Here is a 16,954-nt window from a genome sequence, read left to right on the forward strand (position 1 = left end):
AACAATATTAAAAAACGAAAATAGAACTCCCGCGATAGATGCCAACCGTATAAACTTGGCCAGACACGTTTTTACATGGTTACGCAAATGTGTTTTATGTTTAACAGATTTTCATAATCTTTTCATGCAATAATGATCGTGTTTTATTTTGTTTGGCAATCATTATAACGTTTCTTACAAAGCTTGTTTGTAGTGTAGTGATATACATATGAGGTATATTATAGCATTAGTTGAAACTTTCAGTTACAAAAAAAAAAATATTATAGCATTAGCTTAGCAAATTAGACGGCCTTAAGGTCATTTAAGGTCTTAATTTTCTTAATTATTAATACTTTTGATAATGAATTTAAGCGAAATTTTATTTTGCCTGCAAAGTTTTAAACCAAGTAAAGCTAATGTTTAACTTTTAGCTAATTGTTGCTGAAGGAAACAAAGAACTTAAAGAAGAAATAATTTAACTAGTCGACTGAAGAATAAATAAATTAATGGCAATAAAGTAAGTTGGTTTATAATAATAGAGTCCATGGTTGCTTGAACTTCAAGCATCTTTTTATGGTGCTTTGGAATTTCTTCTTCGAAATGAATATATTCCTTCCACCCTTATCTTTTTCCCCAATAAAATAAATTCCCAAGATTGTTATGTTTTGTTGTCAAAAAAAAAAATAAATAAATAAAATCCCAAGTTTGGCATCGAACCATTATTCCAACGCTAATTTGAAACATAACTGATCCCAAATTTTTAAGTTAATTAATATCTCTAAACTTTGATAACCTGATAGCATGGCCAGTCAAAAGATTTAGGATCGGATAATTCATACATATCAACTTAAAGTATGTAGACCAATACGGATATTATGTTTTGATTGGATCGGATCCGGGTGATACAATGCTTTTTAGAAAACAGTAATTAACTGAATGCTTCACTCTCCTAATCAGTGGCATGGGAGGACGGACGTGTAAAAGTATTTATATAATAAGATACAGATGTAAAAAACAAAAAAACAAAAAAAAAATACATCGACTCGTAGGAATTTCTAATAATTGTAAGCAAAGAACAAGACCGCTCTCTTTTAGTATATACGAAGCAGAAAAATTGGTCCGAGTATTACACAAAAAATCACTTGAAAACAAAGATCAAAACCAATGCTATTTTAACATTGGTCGTAGACCAAATCTTAATTTTTTAACAAGTAACCTCCAAATCCTTATTATACCTCAATGTAAGAAGAACAAAAAAAAAAACACAAAAGCTCAGCGTTTATTGGACGGATATGTAAGTGGAGGAGGAACTTGCAGTTTCCAAACCAAATCACTGTCTGTTCATATTGTATTTGATCTGCAGCGAACCCAAGCGTCAATAACGACAGTAATTTACAAACAACTCCGTACTTATAAAGAACTTTTTTTTGTAACATACAATACATATTCTCATGGATACACTTCATAACGAGTTCATGTGATGAGTATTCTGAGTAACCTCAAGGTATTCGTCCAGACCATACTTGGATCATTCCTTTCCAAGACCAGACTGCTTCACTCCCCCACAATGGAGCCACCTGCACATCAAAAAGATGTGACCAAATGAATGACTATAATTTTCAAAAAATGTGATTCTTCCATTTCTGGTCTTGCTTCTGTTGATATGAGTCCTTTCGTTCACCCCTACAAGCCCGCACTCAAGTGCTTCAGAGACACGCCACGATCATTGGACACTGTTTGTGAATATATAAGCAGCAAGTCCTGTACACACTCATTCCCTTTAGCATGTTAGCCCGAGACTTGAGATATATAGAAAAAAGGTTTCTAAGGTTACTTGAGAGGACATACCTGCAATAGTGTCATTAGCGATTCTGATAGCTTCCTTCTCGGTTATGAACCGAATAAGGGGAGCTACTGGTCCGAAAATCTCCTCCCTAAGAAACAAATGCGAAGAACACTAGATGCTTAGAGACACAAAAAGCTAAAACACTGAAATTATGTGAATCTTTCAGAACTTAGATAGACATGATCAGGGATAACAGTAGAGCCTCATAAAAAGTCATCCCTAGACTGTGCCTTTTGCCGCCGAGAATGATTTTTGCTCTCTTCAAGAAGAATAAAACAACAAATACAGAAGAGATTACTCTTGTTAGTATATAATACGAGAACTGTTTCTAGCTTAATGACATACAAACATAAAATATGAACCACCTCAATTAGAAATCAAGGTTTGCAAAGATGCATAAGAAAAAACATACGTTGGAAACAGCATCTTGTACGAATGACTCTACCTGCAATTATTTAGCATGAAGAGTAAGTCTTATTAACACTAATAATGCCATCAAACATTATTGATATGTATGAAAACAATGTACCTTTTGAATTAATGCACCGTTTATAAGTGGACCTGTAATAATGTAGAAGTGACAAATAAATTTACAGCAAAGTAGTAGATTAACCTTAAATCAAGTAGCTTGGTATATGGTATATGCCAGTTGACAGAACTAGAAACAAGGTTCCAATAATCTGCTGACCTAGATTCGATAGCAATTAGCCTAGATTTTTATATTTTTGTAATCACCCAGTCATCAAGATTATAACATCACAAAGCAGACGCATAAGATCCAAAAAGGGGCCATACCTGGGTGTCCCCTCCTTAAAGCCATCTCCTACTTCTAATTTTTGTACTGCTTCAGAAAAAGCCTCAGCAAATTTATCATATATACCTGTGGAAAAAAAAATACTAATTGATACTAGATGCAAGATCCATAGGGGTGTGCGCTGTACCACAAGTACTCTGTTCGCACAAACACATGTCTGGCCACTATTCCTGCAAAATATCACAAGATCAAATGAGTACTATAAAGTTTTAGAGTACTGACGATCTTTATAGTCATGGATCAACGTTTTTTGCATCTTCTAGATAAAGCAATGCCCTAACACTCATGACTATCACTTAACGTTGCTTTTACTGCAACATCCAGGTCTGCATCATCAAATATTATGGAGGGATTGCCGCCAAGTTCTAGAGAAACCTACACCATGGAAAAAAGAGGTACCAGCAAATATTTGATCTGGAGGATATATTTCAAAATTTCAAATAACATGACATTGTGGCTTAGGCATACCTTCTTGCAGTAGATGCAGCAGCTGCCATCAACTTCTTCCCAACTGCTGTTATCCTGTGAACTTTATTTTCCTCACCTGAGTCACACAAGAAACAAAGCAGTCAATTAATATGGTTACTTATCATGAATCACTAACTACAAATGGCAAAGATACAAATATCAGAAAGTACACAGAGATGATTAGAAAACTCCCTGTTGAAAATACATGTAAACGAATCATAGAAAAAAACTCAAAACAGCTGCAAAGAATTGGTCTGCTCAGAGAGTTCTTGATGACATAAGAAACATCGTTAAAAGCTAGCCTTCCAGCCACAATAGTCATACATCAGATTAGTAGTAGCGACATTCATGACAATACAAGCATTTGGAGATGGGTTGATAAAGCCAGATTACATGTTATAAAGGAAAGACTACGTGTTCGAAATCTACAAATGATCAGGTCATCTCCCTGACATGAGGGTATCAGAATTGATTAGACCAGAGATCCTGGTGGGATACATGGTTCAAGCCTAAAATCATACCTTACCGGAGCGCCAGCTTGAAGTGCAAATTCAGCCGCAGCAAGTGCTGTTAGGGGCATAAGTTGAGATGGTTTAATAACGACTGTGCATCCAGAAGCAAGAGCAGGGCCAACCTGCATTACCGTCAACCATCCACATCAAACCTAATGAAAAAACATAATCTACTGGGATAGTATACAGTATACTAGACAGGTTGTATAAAAGAGAAGGTAAACTGAAAAGGTACAACAAAGCAAGACTTTCCGAGTAATCATGGCTAAGGGAAAGTTCCACGAGGTTATTGCGCCAACAACACCAATACGCTGCATAGCAAATCAAGAGAGTCAAGCAATGCAGGTGTAATTTAAACACCCGTTATTGTAAATACAGCCGGTCAGCCACATGAGGCGAAGAAATGGACACGAGATTACTGCCATGAATATTATTGGTGTGTGTTAAAACAAAAAGAAACTGGAAAATTTGACCAAAAAATCAAATAAATTTACATAAAAATAGAAGAGTAACCTTAAATCAAGTCGCTTGAGATGCTAGTTGACAGAACTAGAAACAAGGTACCGGTAATCTGCTGATCTAGAGTCAATAGCAAATAGCCTAAATTTTTTTTTATTTTCTAGTAATCCTCCCAACCATTTTCAGAGCTTTCTCAGACAGTTGAACCCATCCGCGCTTCAATACAATTTCATAGAGAGCTCGTACAAGACGTCCAGCGTTCTGACCTATAAAAACCATGTCTGATGTCAAAGAAAGACTCTCAAGCTTAAGCTGTGAAATGTATGTCTGTAACAAAACATTAATCTTTGCACTGGGCTCCTCCAGAGTTTCCTTGATCGGAACCGTGACACGATCCAAAAGTTTCGTCAGTTCCATCTTCTCATCTGGCCCAACAGTCACATACTTGAACTCCTCACTCAGTGATAGCAGATGATAAAGATCTATATCACCCATCGTTGGCTTCAAATGCTCATTGTACGTTGCTATGGTCCCATGACTTACACAGTTGTAGCTAGCAATCCGTCCCAGATCAGTAACTTGGAAACATCCACTTTTCCTGTCATACTTAACCAAGTTGTTTTTGTCCAAGATAGTAGCAGCTGAGTGTATCAGGTCAGCTCTTCTTCCCTCCAACACTACGTCTTTTGCAAGGACATCAGGCGCTAAACCATAAAGCGTTGGATTACGAACCATACGGTAATATAGATACGTATAGCCAAGCCAATGGCAAGCCTCTCTAGCATTCTGAACCGTTCCAAGCGCAATTTCAGCATTAAGCTGATCAGCAAGTTTTGAAATAAACTGGCTTTCAATAGGTAGTTGCTCATTCATCAAAGAAAGATAAAACTGCACCTTGCTGTAGCTAGTGATAATTATACCTTCCCCATATTGATCATACTGAGGTCTTCCAGCATGACCAAGCATCTGCATAACATCCAGGGGAGTGAGTTCCATCCACGCCCCTTTCTCAGGATTATAGACCTCGGTTCCTTTGATTATGACAGTATGAGCATGCAACTTCACACTCCATGCGAGAGTTTCTGTGGAAACCAAGACTTGCACATGCCCTTCACCAAAAAGCGCCTCAACTATCTCACGATCACCCCTTGCTAGCCCAGCATGATGAATAGCAAAACCGTAAGGCAGAAGCTTTTTCAGATCACCATTCTTAATAAGTTCAATCTGACTCTGAAGAACTTCACGACTTGCACTATCTTCTTTCAGGAATCTGCTGAGGGTATCGTTCGCCATTGCTGTCTCCAATATTGCTTTTGCAGTTTTTGCAGTTTCATTCCTCGAATGAACAAAAATAAGAACCTGGTGCTTTCCAGCACCAGCAACCACTTTCTGATAACAAAGATCATTCATCATCTGGAACTTCTGCAATGGTTCTTTCACACTGATTCCAATATACTGCTGACCAAGAGGCACTGGTCTGTAGCTGCGGTCGAACTTAAACAACCCTTTCTTAAGATCAACCCGCAAAAATAAGGCCACATCTTCATAATTTGGCAGTGTAGCTGACAAACCCACCAAGCGAATATTCTCCTTCGTGGTTTCAATCTGTCTAAGAGTCCTAGCGACAATGCTTTCAAGCACAGGCCCTCTATTATCATGAAGAAGATGGATTTCATCGATAATAACAAGTCTCACAAGCTGGGTATCACTAGACTTCCTGGTGATGATATCCCACTTTTCTGGTGTGGTAACAATTATCTGGGCCTCCTCAATTTCTTTCCCACTAAGAGACTGATCCCCACTGAGTTCCTTCACAGTAACTCCATAATCCTTCAGACGATAAGACAGGTTACTAACCACCTCAGTAACAAGGGCTTTCATGGGTGTAACATAGACAATTTTGTAATTTCCATGGTTATATGTTCCATCATCCTTCTTATTGAATCCGATTTGCTGGAGAATGGTGAGCATGGCAACATTGGTTTTCCCAGCACCGGTTGGAGCACAAAGAAGAATGTTATCATCCTTAAATAGCGCGGTCTCATACACTTTGCTCTGAACACTGTTCAACTGTTGCATTCCCTTAAAAGCCGGTTGAGCCCAAGCTGGCATCTCCGTGATCTTCACAAGCTTCTCATTGATATCCACCTTTTTAGAAACCCATGGGACGTTAAGTTCATCATATCCCTCGCCACGACTTCTGTAGAAGCCAGGTGGAAGGACACACGTCGTATTCGCCATCAGGAGACCACCTTGGACAAAAGCCAAGCTCTCCAGGTCCAGCATCTGACGCTGACCCTTGAACCAACCACTTTCTAAATCTCCATCAGCAACAGTTCTGTCCTTCAAACGCCGGGCTGCTTCATAAAGACTTTTCAGCAGGTTCTCCTCCCTCTCTATCGATGTTTCTCTGTGGAGCCAGTATGTATCAATATCCTGAACGTTCAGACTCGTGCCCTCCCCTGCAACCACCTGCATATCTCCAGTTTCCTGAAGTTCTTCATCATGGGCTATATCAGAATCACTATCTTCTTCGTCCTCCTCAAACTCAACAGCCACACCAAAGTCGGTGATCAATTTCCCAAAGGAAACAAGCTGATCAAAAACCTGATTCATCTCCTCAGGTATAGGTTTCAGAAGCTTCTGAATCTCCAACTTCTTTTCAGGGTTATTGACTGCATCGTTATTGAGAAGAGCCAAGATCTCATCTGCGGCACCACTAACAATATTCAAAGTCAACCCACCCAGATGCTGCTGAATAAGGCCAAGCATAGCCTCATAAGCATCCCTTGTCTCCTTAGTCTTCGGCTGATAAACCACATCATCATCTCTAATACAATGCCTCTTGCTCTGCCGATCAGAAACTGTATCATCACGCTCCAGAGGCCTTCCCTTAGCAATTCTATCTCCATAGGACTTAGGATCAATCTTCCCTCCCAAGTTCGCCATCACCAAAACCCAAGGATTCAAAATCAAACAGTAAACAATGTTAACCACAAATCTGATCTAATCGAAGAACTTTCAAAACGCCAACGAGTTTAAACCCTAATAACCGCCGCGAAAAGCAGGGAGAAGTAAGCTTACGGTGACGAGCTACGATTTAGAATTCTCCGTTCTCAGCGTCCTCTACCTCCTTATGATCGATATATGTTTGTTTCGAGAGACCTTAAGCTTAGAGTTTGTTTGTTTGTTTGTTTATATAGTGCGAATCAGATTGCAGTTTTCCTTCTTTTTTTTTTTCTTCCTTTTTCTTCTAGTATTTTGCCAAAAAACAACTTTTTAATATTAGTTTCCATTTTTCCAAAATCCCAATTTTAAACTAAATTCATAGGCAGTGAAATTTTTATTTTATTAGAATAATCTTCGGTGGATATGTCTTTTTGTTTGTCAACCATCTATATTAATTATAACTCTAATCGGTGAACATGGTGAAAAAAAATTATGCTAAATTCTTTGTTCCTCAAAATTTATATCTATGTTGAAATTTTAGTCAAATTATTGAAAGATAAATCCCACATTTTTCTTCTAATTTTCCCATGGAGGAACGAATTTATAAGAAACAATTTTTCTATGCAATTTTGATAAGGAACAAATTGAATAAAAATTCATTTTTTTTTATTTTTTTATTTTCTCAAATGAAATTTTATTTTTTATTTTTTATTTTTTTCATTCTTTCAGTGGTCACCAATTGAAGCTATAGTGTTTCACGGATTAAACTTAAATTGGTTTAAAGTAAAAGCAAGAAAATTTGTTTTGAACTCAGTCACAAGTTAAGTTATTATTTATGATTTTAAATAGTTAAATCAAACATCAAATTATTTATATATATCAAAAAAAGTTCATCAAACTATGTACTTATGATAGTGTTAAAATTTTTAAAACACTCATATATTAGAAATAGTTTAGAAAATATCTTTATATAAATATTTTTGTTTGACTAATATTTAATTATAAATTGTTTTATATCTTAACTTTGTAACTTTATAATAAAAAATATTGTTTTCAGATAGCAACACAATATATATAAGAATTCTCTTAATTTTTAAATATATTTTCATAATTTTATTATATTAGTTTATAATTAATTATTAAATATAACATATAAATTTAATATTATTAAAATAAAATTTGTGTTTTATTATAGATAAAATTCATTACGGGTTTTGTTAAAACTAATAATAAATCAATGACCTATATAAAAGTTTAAAACCTAATAAAATATGACAAATAAGAAAATAAGAATTTTAATATAGCATACAGATTTAAATATTATTAAATCAAAATTCGTTTTTAATTATATATAAAATTCATTACGAATATTTTTTAATTAATAAATTACTGATTCAGCTGAAAATTATTAATAAATCAATGACTAAGCTAAAACCTAATAAAAACATGACAAATAAACAAAATTGACTAAAATCATGGAAAACATGACAAATAAACAAAATCAAAATAATTATATATCTAATTACATATTTTATAGTTGTAGTATTTAAATTAATAAATTATGGACTCAACTAAAAACTATTAATAAATTAATGACTCAACTTAAACCTAATTAAAACCTGACAAATAAGCAAAATTACCTAAAATCATGGAAACCATGACAAATAAGCTAAATCACTTCGTAAATAATAGTATGGAATGACCCATGGCTCCCAACCACTCGCCCGAGACCAGCAAATAAAAATCAACACAATTTATATCCGGACCTTAAAGTGGAGTCTCTCATAGACTCTACCTCACACACTTGGAATTCACGGGTAATTCGGACTTTGGTGGATCCAATGGATGCGACACTTATAGAAAGCATACCACTGAGCAGGACTTAGAGAATAGATAGAGATGGATGGCACTTCACAAAGAACAGAAAATATACAGTCAAATCAGGATATCAGGTAGAACGGATTTATCCAGATAAAGAAAGGCCACCATTATTAACTGGTCCCACGGTAGATGTTCTGAAGGCTCACTGCTGGAAAATACGTTGCCCACCAAAGTTAAAACATTTTCTATGGCAATTAATGACAGGATGAATAGTAGTGAAGAAGAATTTACAGGCAAGGGGAATACAAGGGGATATTTTTTGTGGAAGATGCGGAGCCCAGGAGGAATCCATAAACCATGTGTTTTTTGAATGTCTTCCAGCTATTCATGTTTGGGCTTTATCGAAGATACCATCAAATCCAACTATCTTTCCGACAAGTGCTCTCTTCACAAATTTGGATCATCTGTTCTGGAGAGTTGTTCCGCAGATGGAAGATCATCAGTTTGCATGGATACTATGTTATATCTGGAAAGCTAGGAATAATAAAGTTTTCAGTAATCTGGATATTGATCCTTTGGATATGCTTAAGTTGCCAGAAACAGAATCAACACTGTGGGCTGAGGCACAAATTTTGAAAGAGCAGAGGACAAGACCACAAATAGTAGATACGACCCTGCCGTCAATTCCAGGAAGATGGTGTTTTGTGGATGGCTCATGGAAAGAGGGTGATACATTTTCAGGACAAGGTAGGTACAACACTTTAGAAAGATTTGATGGATTGTTAAGGGCAAGAAATTTTCGGGCTAGTCTCTCTCCCCTTCATGCGGAGATGGAAACGCTACTCTGAGCAATGGTATGCATGAGGAATTTACGTCAATTTCAGGTTACGTTTGCAACGGATTGTTCTCAATTGGTGAAGATGGTTTCGGAACCAGAAAAATGGCCAGCTTTTGCAACTTATTTGGACGATGTCAAGATCCTGAAAGAGAGTTTCACCCGATCAGAGATTATCTATGTACACGAACGATATATCGAGACAAGAAAAATAGCCTAAGACTTAGTTCGTTAGACTATCCATCTAGGTTTTACGTTCCCTAAAGTTCTATGACAGTCTCAAATGCGTTTTTATTTCTTAGTAATTTCTTACGAAAATTCCAAGTCTGATTTCAAAAATTTCAAGTCGGAAATACCTTACTTATCTCGAAGACGCAGTTTTGTCTCTTCTCAGTTTTGCTTGCTTATTTCCCCTTCCTCTTCTCGTGTATGTTTGCCATTTTCGATATTGGTCTTTATCCTTTGAAACTTGACATTTATCTTCCGAACTTGACTGTTATCATCTCTTTAGATACGACGTCAAATTTTATAAAAAGGTTCAACGTAATCGTATATAGTTGAGGCGGATAAGGTGTTAAGTTAACCGTTGCCATCCTATACGATTAATCTGAATCCAAGCGAGAAAACAAGTCTTTGAGTTTTTTTTTATCGTAAAGTTTCAATGGTAACTCCAATCAAGACGAAACAAGAGACGTTTCGATCGATATTTTAAGGAGAACACAAGGATGGTGGTAAGGGCGAGTAGGAGCAAGCGAAGGAGTTTAGACGAGTCTTACTTGTTTTCGTCGTAAAATCTCAACGGAAACTCCGATTGAGACGAAACTAAAAGTGTTTCGATGAGGATTCAAAAGAGAACCTAAAGGAGGATCTTTCTGAGGCCTGACAGGTCGCTATATAACGAGTGAAGGTCTGATAGGTCGCTATATAGCGAGTGAAGGTCTGATAGGTCGCTACGTAGCGATTGGAAGCAAGCCAAGAAGAGTCCTACTTGTTTTCGTCGTAAAATCTCAACGGAAACTCCGATTGAGACAAAACGAAAAGCGTTTCGATGAGGATTCAAAAGAGAACCCAAAGGAGGACCTTTCTGAGGCCTGAAAGGTCGCTATGTAGCGAGTGGAAGCAAGCCAAGAAGAGTCCTACTCGTTTTCGTCGTAAAATCTCAACGGAAACTCCGATTGAGACGAAACGAAAACCGTTTCGATGAGGATTCAAAAGAGAACCCAATGGAGGACCTTTCTGAGGCCTGAAAGGTCGCAATGTAGCGAGTGGAGAGTTGGCTTGAGCTCGGTCACTACGTAGCGACCGAGCTGTGTGCGTGCTCGGTCGCTACGTAGCGACCGAGCTGTGTGAGTGCTTGGTCGCTACGTAGCGACCGAGCTGTGTGCGTGGTCGGTCGCTACGTAGCGACTGAGCTGTGCGCATGCTCGGTTGCTACGTAGCGACCGAACTGTGTGCGTTCTCGGTCGCTACGTAGCGACCGAGCTGTGTGCGTGCTTGGTCGCTACGTAGCGACCGAACTTGGCTGGGGTTCGGTCGCTACGTAACGACCGAGCCTTGTGCGTGCTACGTAGCGACCGAGTTTGGCTAGAGGTTGATCGCTACGTAGCGACCGAGCTGTGTAATCGATTTGTTGCGCTTCCTTTTTCCGCGATTAACCTAGGGGTTTTTTGCGGTTTTTGGTAGAACAAGTTTTACCCTTCCGAAAAGTTTTCAGAAAACGTTTTTTGGTAAAACCTTTACGCATTGAAACTTTTTTAGCTCGGAAATGAGCCAAACTTACGAGATTTGATAAAATTTATCATTTTCCTTTAAGTTTAGACATAGAAATCGCAAGCTCGTTTAGTAGCACTTCCTGTTGGCGAAAAGTCGCAGCTAGGTTTTTTCGATTTTTTTTAGGCATTATGGCGTTTGCGTAAGCGTTGGCCATAGGCGCAGTGGCGGCTGGGGTTGTCTTACCAGAGTTGTTGCGAACTGCGGTTTTGTCTTTCGTATTTCCAGACATAGTTTTGATCAAGCGTTTTGTGGCTGAGAGTTAGATTGATCTGTACCCCCCCCCCCCCTCCTTCTAGCGTCAAACTGTGGGAACCAAAATTCGCACTGTCGCTTTCCGTTTAAATAAGAAAAGTAGGAGAACCCTAGTTTCCCAAAGGTCCCGGATATCTGCTAATACCACACGCTAAGCAATCAGAACACGAGAAAACAACGATAAAGTATAAGAAATCGTAAAAAGAGAGCAAAGAGAAGTCTTATTCCGAATTTGCGTATGAGCGTTTACAACAAGGTATAAGCCTGGGCTCGAGAGCTGTCGGCGAGATTCCTAGTTCTAACAACCCTAAGACGGGTAAACCTAATTGAGTCGCAGATCGAATAACAAAAACGGAAAGTTGCCTAATTGCTCTAAGTGCTAAGTTTTCTCTGAAAAAGTTCCCCCATGCCTCTCGCCTAGGACTCCTTATATACTGGCTCCTAGGTCGGTTTACGCTTTTCCTCTTCTGCCCTTAAGCCGTCATAGAATAAAAATGGAGATAATCCATTTTTTCCGATCTTCGTAATTATCTTCAAAATTTCGTATTTATCCGCGGAAACTTGACATTTATCTTTCCTTGTGAACCAAGCGTAAACCGTCATGCGGCTTACGGGCTGTTGGTTAAGTCGAGTCATGTCTTAGGTCCCTTTGGGCCGTCTTCTGACTCGAAGCGTATATTACGGCTTCTTTCGATAAAGAACGAACTTTCCGCGGTTTTTACCGTAAAGTTTGATCGATGACTTAGAATGGCGGGAAACATGAAATGGGTTCGCTACGGTCTTCGGGAGATAGCATCAAAGGGTAGACGAGAATGCATGGACTAGTGTTGTATCGACGTTTCGGAAGAGCTCGGTTGCTACGTAGCGACCGAAAAGAACGCATAGCGACCGAGCTTGGCTCGAGTTCAGTCGCTACATAGCGACCGAGCGGGACGGACGCTTGGTCGCTACGTAACGACCGAGCTTGGCTCGAGCTCGGTCGCTACGTAGCGATCGAGCGGAACGAACGCTCGGTCGCTACGTAGCGACCGAGCGGGACAGACGCTCGGTCGCTACGTAGAGACCGAGTTTGGCTAGAGCTCGGTCGCTACGTAGCGACCGGACAACGTGCATGTGCGGTAGTTGCGTAATAACCGAGCTTGGTTCGTTCGTGTTCCGATCGTCATACTCGAACGTATCTGGTCTGGGTATGTTTTCGATGGCTTATGTTTGATCTAAATAGAATTCGAACGAAGCTTTAACTCGGGAACATACGTTGTGACGTTTTCTTGACCGAGCATGATTTGTTGCGGAAAGACATACTTGTATTTTGCGGAGATTTGGACGTTAACTTCGTCGTAACCGTTTTCGACCCCAACATTTATTTTTCGTAGAAACATTCATGCCGATTTTTACGGACTTTCTGACATTGATTCCGTCGTGACCGATTTTGATCTCAACACCCGGTTTGGTTTACAGAGTCAGAATAAATCTGTAAAAGTAAGATGACAAAAAAAACGTATAGATTAAATTTTAGTTGATAGTAAAATTGTTCTAAAGTAATAAAAATAATTTCATCAATATAACAACACCAAGAACATAACTAAATTAGTGATACAAATTAAGCAAACAAAGCATTGGTGTGCACAGAGGCGGATCTAGGTTGGAGGTAGGGGTTTCAGCTGACATCCCTTAAACTATAAATTTGGGTTTTGTAAGCTTTGTACAATGAATCACAGTAGCTCAGTTGGTTCAACTCCCCACTTCTGATACCCCTTATACATGGGTTCTACTAGCAGTTGACACCTAATTTTCAGTGTTTTATCTTTTGTTTCTTGTACGGGCTAAGGCCCATTATATTTTTATTGTTTATATTGTGGGCTTTCACATCAAAATAGAACATTTATGTTTGTTTTGTATTAAAAATCTGAAACTTTTTCAAATTATTGACACTTTTATATAATATACTAGAGGTTTGTCCGGGCTACGCTCGGGATTTTTATTCTACTTTCTAAATCTTGTTATTTTTATTTGAATATAATATATGTATATATATATTGGAATTGGTTTTAAAATAAGTTGATATACAAATTTAAAACACTTTTTATGAAGTGTTTTCTGCCTAATACAATTCAAATGTTAGAACTGTTTGTTGTGTGTTTTATTATATAATTTTTTTTATTTTTAAAATTTTTTTATATAAATTATGAGATGATGGTATGAATTAGAAATTAATTATATGCATGCAATCTTGTTGAGAACACCCTCTATAAACTAATTTTTTACTTGGTTTATTTCAAATTAAATTTATGTGGTGTAGCTAAATTTATATAGCATGCAATCTTGGTTTGATATAAATATTAATATTTTTATCATTTTGACCCCAAAAAAATTTCCTAGCTAGATTATTACATAGAAAAATTGTTAACATGATTTTAGTTAAACCTATAATTATAAATTATAAATTTGACACTCGTGATGAATCTCTTGACCTCTTTCTCTTAACTGTATTATGCATATGGAATGAAACTGTAATTAATATGCATATGGAATAAAACCATAAGCATTATACTTTTTGTGATGGGTGTGCGATAATTCTGTAAAAATACAGGAAATGAAAAAAGTTTAACCCTTGGTAATGGTATGGATATGGTGGTGGAAAGAGACGTTTCACATTAAATGTATTAAAAAAGTGAGGGGATGCATAATCATGATAATTAAAGCAACCAAAACCAAATATGTGTTATGAAATAACTTATAATTTATAGTATCGAAAAATTTAAATAAGGGCGAAATATTTTTCCCGCAGAAAGAAGATATACGATAAATATGCAAGAGAGAATATTTACTATGAAGAGGGAGAATAGAGATGAGATGTAATGATTCTTTGTTTATAAACTCTTCTTCTTGTTTTTGGTGTACAAAAGAGTGAGATGAGTGATGGTATTTATAGTGAGCAACAATACATAAAATAACAAAGATGGTGCTTGATTTGGTAAATGAGTGGGTGATCATAGTGTTTGGTGAGTAGATGATCATAGTGCTTGGTGAGTAGATGATCATAGTGCTTGAGTTGGTAAAGGAGTGGAGGATCATTTCAAAGTTTATCTTATAACACTCCCCCTTGATCATCCATCTTGTATTAAATTAAGTTTCGTAACACTCCCCTTTGGGGACCGGTGTCACTCTCCGCTCTCGCTTAACGTCTTTGTTGCCTCGTTAAAAACCTTTCTAGGAAAACCCAATGGGAAAAACCATAGTTAGGTAAAAAGAGTACAACTACGTAAGCTCCCCCTCGATTGAGCAGTCATAGATCCCTCTGATGACGCATTCCAATGTTATGGACATGTTTTCTGAATACCGAAGTAGGGAGTGATTTTGTGAAGAGGTCGGCTGCATTGTCGCTTGATCGAACATATCTTACTTCAATCTCTTTATTCTTCTCGAGCTCTTGAGTATATGAGAAGAACTTCGGAGGTATATGTTTGGTTCTATCGCTTTTGATATATCCTTCCTTCGTTTGAGCAACACATGCCGCGTTATCTTCATATAGAATAGTTGGCCCCGTACTTTTGTCAATCCCACTACTTGAACAAATGTGTTGGCTTATAGATCTTAGCCATACACATTCTTTACTTGCTTCATGGAGTGCGATGATCTCAGCATGATTTGAAGAGGTAGCCACAAGCGTTTGTTTCTGAGAACGCCAAGATATATCAGTGCCTCCGATCGTAAAAACATATCCTGTTTGCGATAGGGCTTTGTGTGGATTTGAAAGATATCCTGCATCTGCAAAACCAACCATTTGACCATTTGAATCTTTAGGGTAAAATAAGCCTAAATCAATAGTTCCTTGTAGGTAACGAAAGACATGTTTAATTCCATTCCAATGTCTTCGTGTTGGAGATGAGCTAAATCTTGCTAGAAGATTAACAGTGAATGATATATCAGGCCGTGTACAATTTGCAAGGTACATCATCGCTTCAATTGCACTTAGATATGGTACTTCCGGACCAAGTATCTCTTCTTTTTCCTCAGGTGGTCGAAATGGATCACTTTCAATGTTAAGTGATCTAACGACCATCGGGGTGCTAAGAGGAGTTGATTTATCCATGTTAAATCGTTTCAACACTCTTTTAGTGTATGTGGATTGATGCACAAATATACCATTTTGTGAATGTTCTATTTGTAGGCCAAGACAATACTGTGTCTGTCCAAGATCTTTCATCTCAAATTCTCCTTTGAGATAGTCTGATGCCTTTTGTATTTCTTTTTGAGTTCCAATAATATTTAGATCATCAACATATACCGCGATTATCACAAATCCGGATGTTGTTTTCTTGATGAAAACACATGGGCATATAGGATCATTCACATATCCTTCTTTTGTTAAATGTTCACTGAGACGATTGTACCACATACGTCCAGATTGTTTTAACCCATATAATGATCTTTGCAATTTTATTGCACATAACTCTTTAGGTTTGGAACTTAATGCTTCTGGCATTTTAAATCCATCAGGTATTTTCATGTAGATATTAGTATCTAATGATCCGTATAGATAAGCTGTAACAACATCCATGAGACGCATCTCAAGATTTTTATCAGCGGCTAGACTCATCAGGAATCTAAATGTGATCGCATCCATTACAGGAGAATATGTTTCCTCATAATCAATACCGGGTCTTTGAGAAAATCCTTGGGCTACAAGGCGAGCTTTATACCTTGTAATCTCATTTTTCTCATTTCGTTTTCGAACAAAAATCCATCTGTATCCAACTGGTCTCACATCTTCAGGTGTGAGTACAATAGATCCAAACACTTTTCGTTTGTTAAGCGAATCAAGTTCGATTTGTATTGCTTCTTTCCATTTATTCCAATCATGTCTCTTTTGACATTCATATATGGATTTCGGTTCTGGATCATCGGTATCTTCATTTACCTCACTTGACACGATATATGAGAAAGCATCATCAAGGTCATTTTGTTCATTTCTATTCCATATCCTTTTATTATGGATGTAATTAATAGAAATCTCATGATTATCTTTCGATTCATGATGCTCTAATTCATCAGAGTCCTTATCATTTATTTCTTCCAAAATATTTTCTGCTATTTTGGGTGCATCATATATTTCAGCTTTCTTCTGTTTCCTAGGATTCTTATCCTTAGAACCAGCAGGTCTACCACGCTTCAGGCGTGTTTTTGGCTCTCGTGTGTCATCCTCCTTTTCTTGTTCATTTGGCATTTTGATACGAGCAGGAGCA

General features: G+C 37.5%; 2 protein-coding genes across 27 annotated transcripts; both read right to left on the reverse strand.

The window, feature by feature from the left end:
- Window positions 1-1,296: 1,296 nt before the first annotated feature.
- LOC106430688 (DExH-box ATP-dependent RNA helicase DExH12) lies at window positions 1,297-7,350 on the reverse strand. 26 transcript variants are annotated; one of them, XM_022706325.2, is made up of 10 exons: window positions 4,133-7,339; window positions 3,872-3,930; window positions 3,629-3,741; window positions 3,108-3,183; window positions 2,941-3,014; window positions 2,767-2,809; window positions 2,621-2,705; window positions 2,355-2,386; window positions 1,828-2,270; window positions 1,297-1,740 (listed from the first exon to the last, which is right to left on the reverse strand). In XM_022706325.2, the coding sequence occupies exon 1, from the start codon at window positions 7,025-7,027 to the stop codon at window positions 4,232-4,234; it is 2,796 nt and encodes a 931-aa protein (XP_022562046.2). In that variant the 5' UTR covers window positions 7,028-7,339; the 3' UTR covers window positions 1,297-1,740; window positions 1,828-2,270; window positions 2,355-2,386; window positions 2,621-2,705; window positions 2,767-2,809; window positions 2,941-3,014; window positions 3,108-3,183; window positions 3,629-3,741; window positions 3,872-3,930; window positions 4,133-4,231. The 26 variants fall into 26 exon arrangements, with proteins under 26 accessions (XP_022562046.2, XP_048603403.1, XP_048603402.1 ...); XM_048747446.1 differs by lacking the exon at window positions 2,767-2,809 and having other exon boundaries at window positions 1,828-2,084; window positions 2,238-2,270; window positions 2,862-3,014; XM_048747445.1 differs by having other exon boundaries at window positions 1,828-2,084; window positions 2,238-2,270; window positions 2,767-3,014.
- On the reverse strand, window positions 1,534-3,747 carry LOC106430659 (succinate-semialdehyde dehydrogenase, mitochondrial). Its single transcript, XM_013871436.1, has 10 exons — window positions 3,629-3,747; window positions 3,244-3,299; window positions 3,108-3,183; window positions 2,787-2,809; window positions 2,621-2,705; window positions 2,420-2,534; window positions 2,238-2,270; window positions 2,020-2,084; window positions 1,828-1,913; window positions 1,534-1,556 (listed from the first exon to the last, which is right to left on the reverse strand). The coding sequence occupies exons 1-10, from the start codon at window positions 3,745-3,747 to the stop codon at window positions 1,534-1,536; spliced, it is 681 nt and encodes a 226-aa protein (XP_013726890.1).
- Window positions 7,351-16,954: the final 9,604 nt, after the last annotated feature.

Source organism: Brassica napus, chromosome C2, assembly GCF_020379485.1.
Source record: "Brassica napus cultivar Da-Ae chromosome C2, Da-Ae, whole genome shotgun sequence".
Lineage (NCBI taxonomy): Eukaryota > Viridiplantae > Streptophyta > Magnoliopsida > Brassicales > Brassicaceae > Brassica > Brassica napus.

Bases quoted from the DNA above. Each gene is read 5' to 3' on its own strand.
- LOC106430659 (XM_013871436.1), bottom strand. From the start codon at position 3,747: ATGCAGGTTGGCCCTGCTCTTGCTTCTGGATGCACAGTCGTTATTAAA. The intron at 2,706-2,786 runs GTGCGAACAGAG...TTTTTTCCACAG, and splicing joins TAGTGGCCAGACATGTGTTT to GTATATATGATAAATTTGCT. The intron at 2,271-2,419 runs GTAAATTTATTT...AAATAATTGCAG, and splicing joins GGTTAATCTACTACTTTGCT to GTAGAGTCATTCGTACAAGA.
- LOC106430688 (XM_048747443.1), bottom strand. From the start codon at position 7,027: ATGGCGAACTTGGGAGGGAAGATTGATCCTAAGTCCTATGGAGATAGA.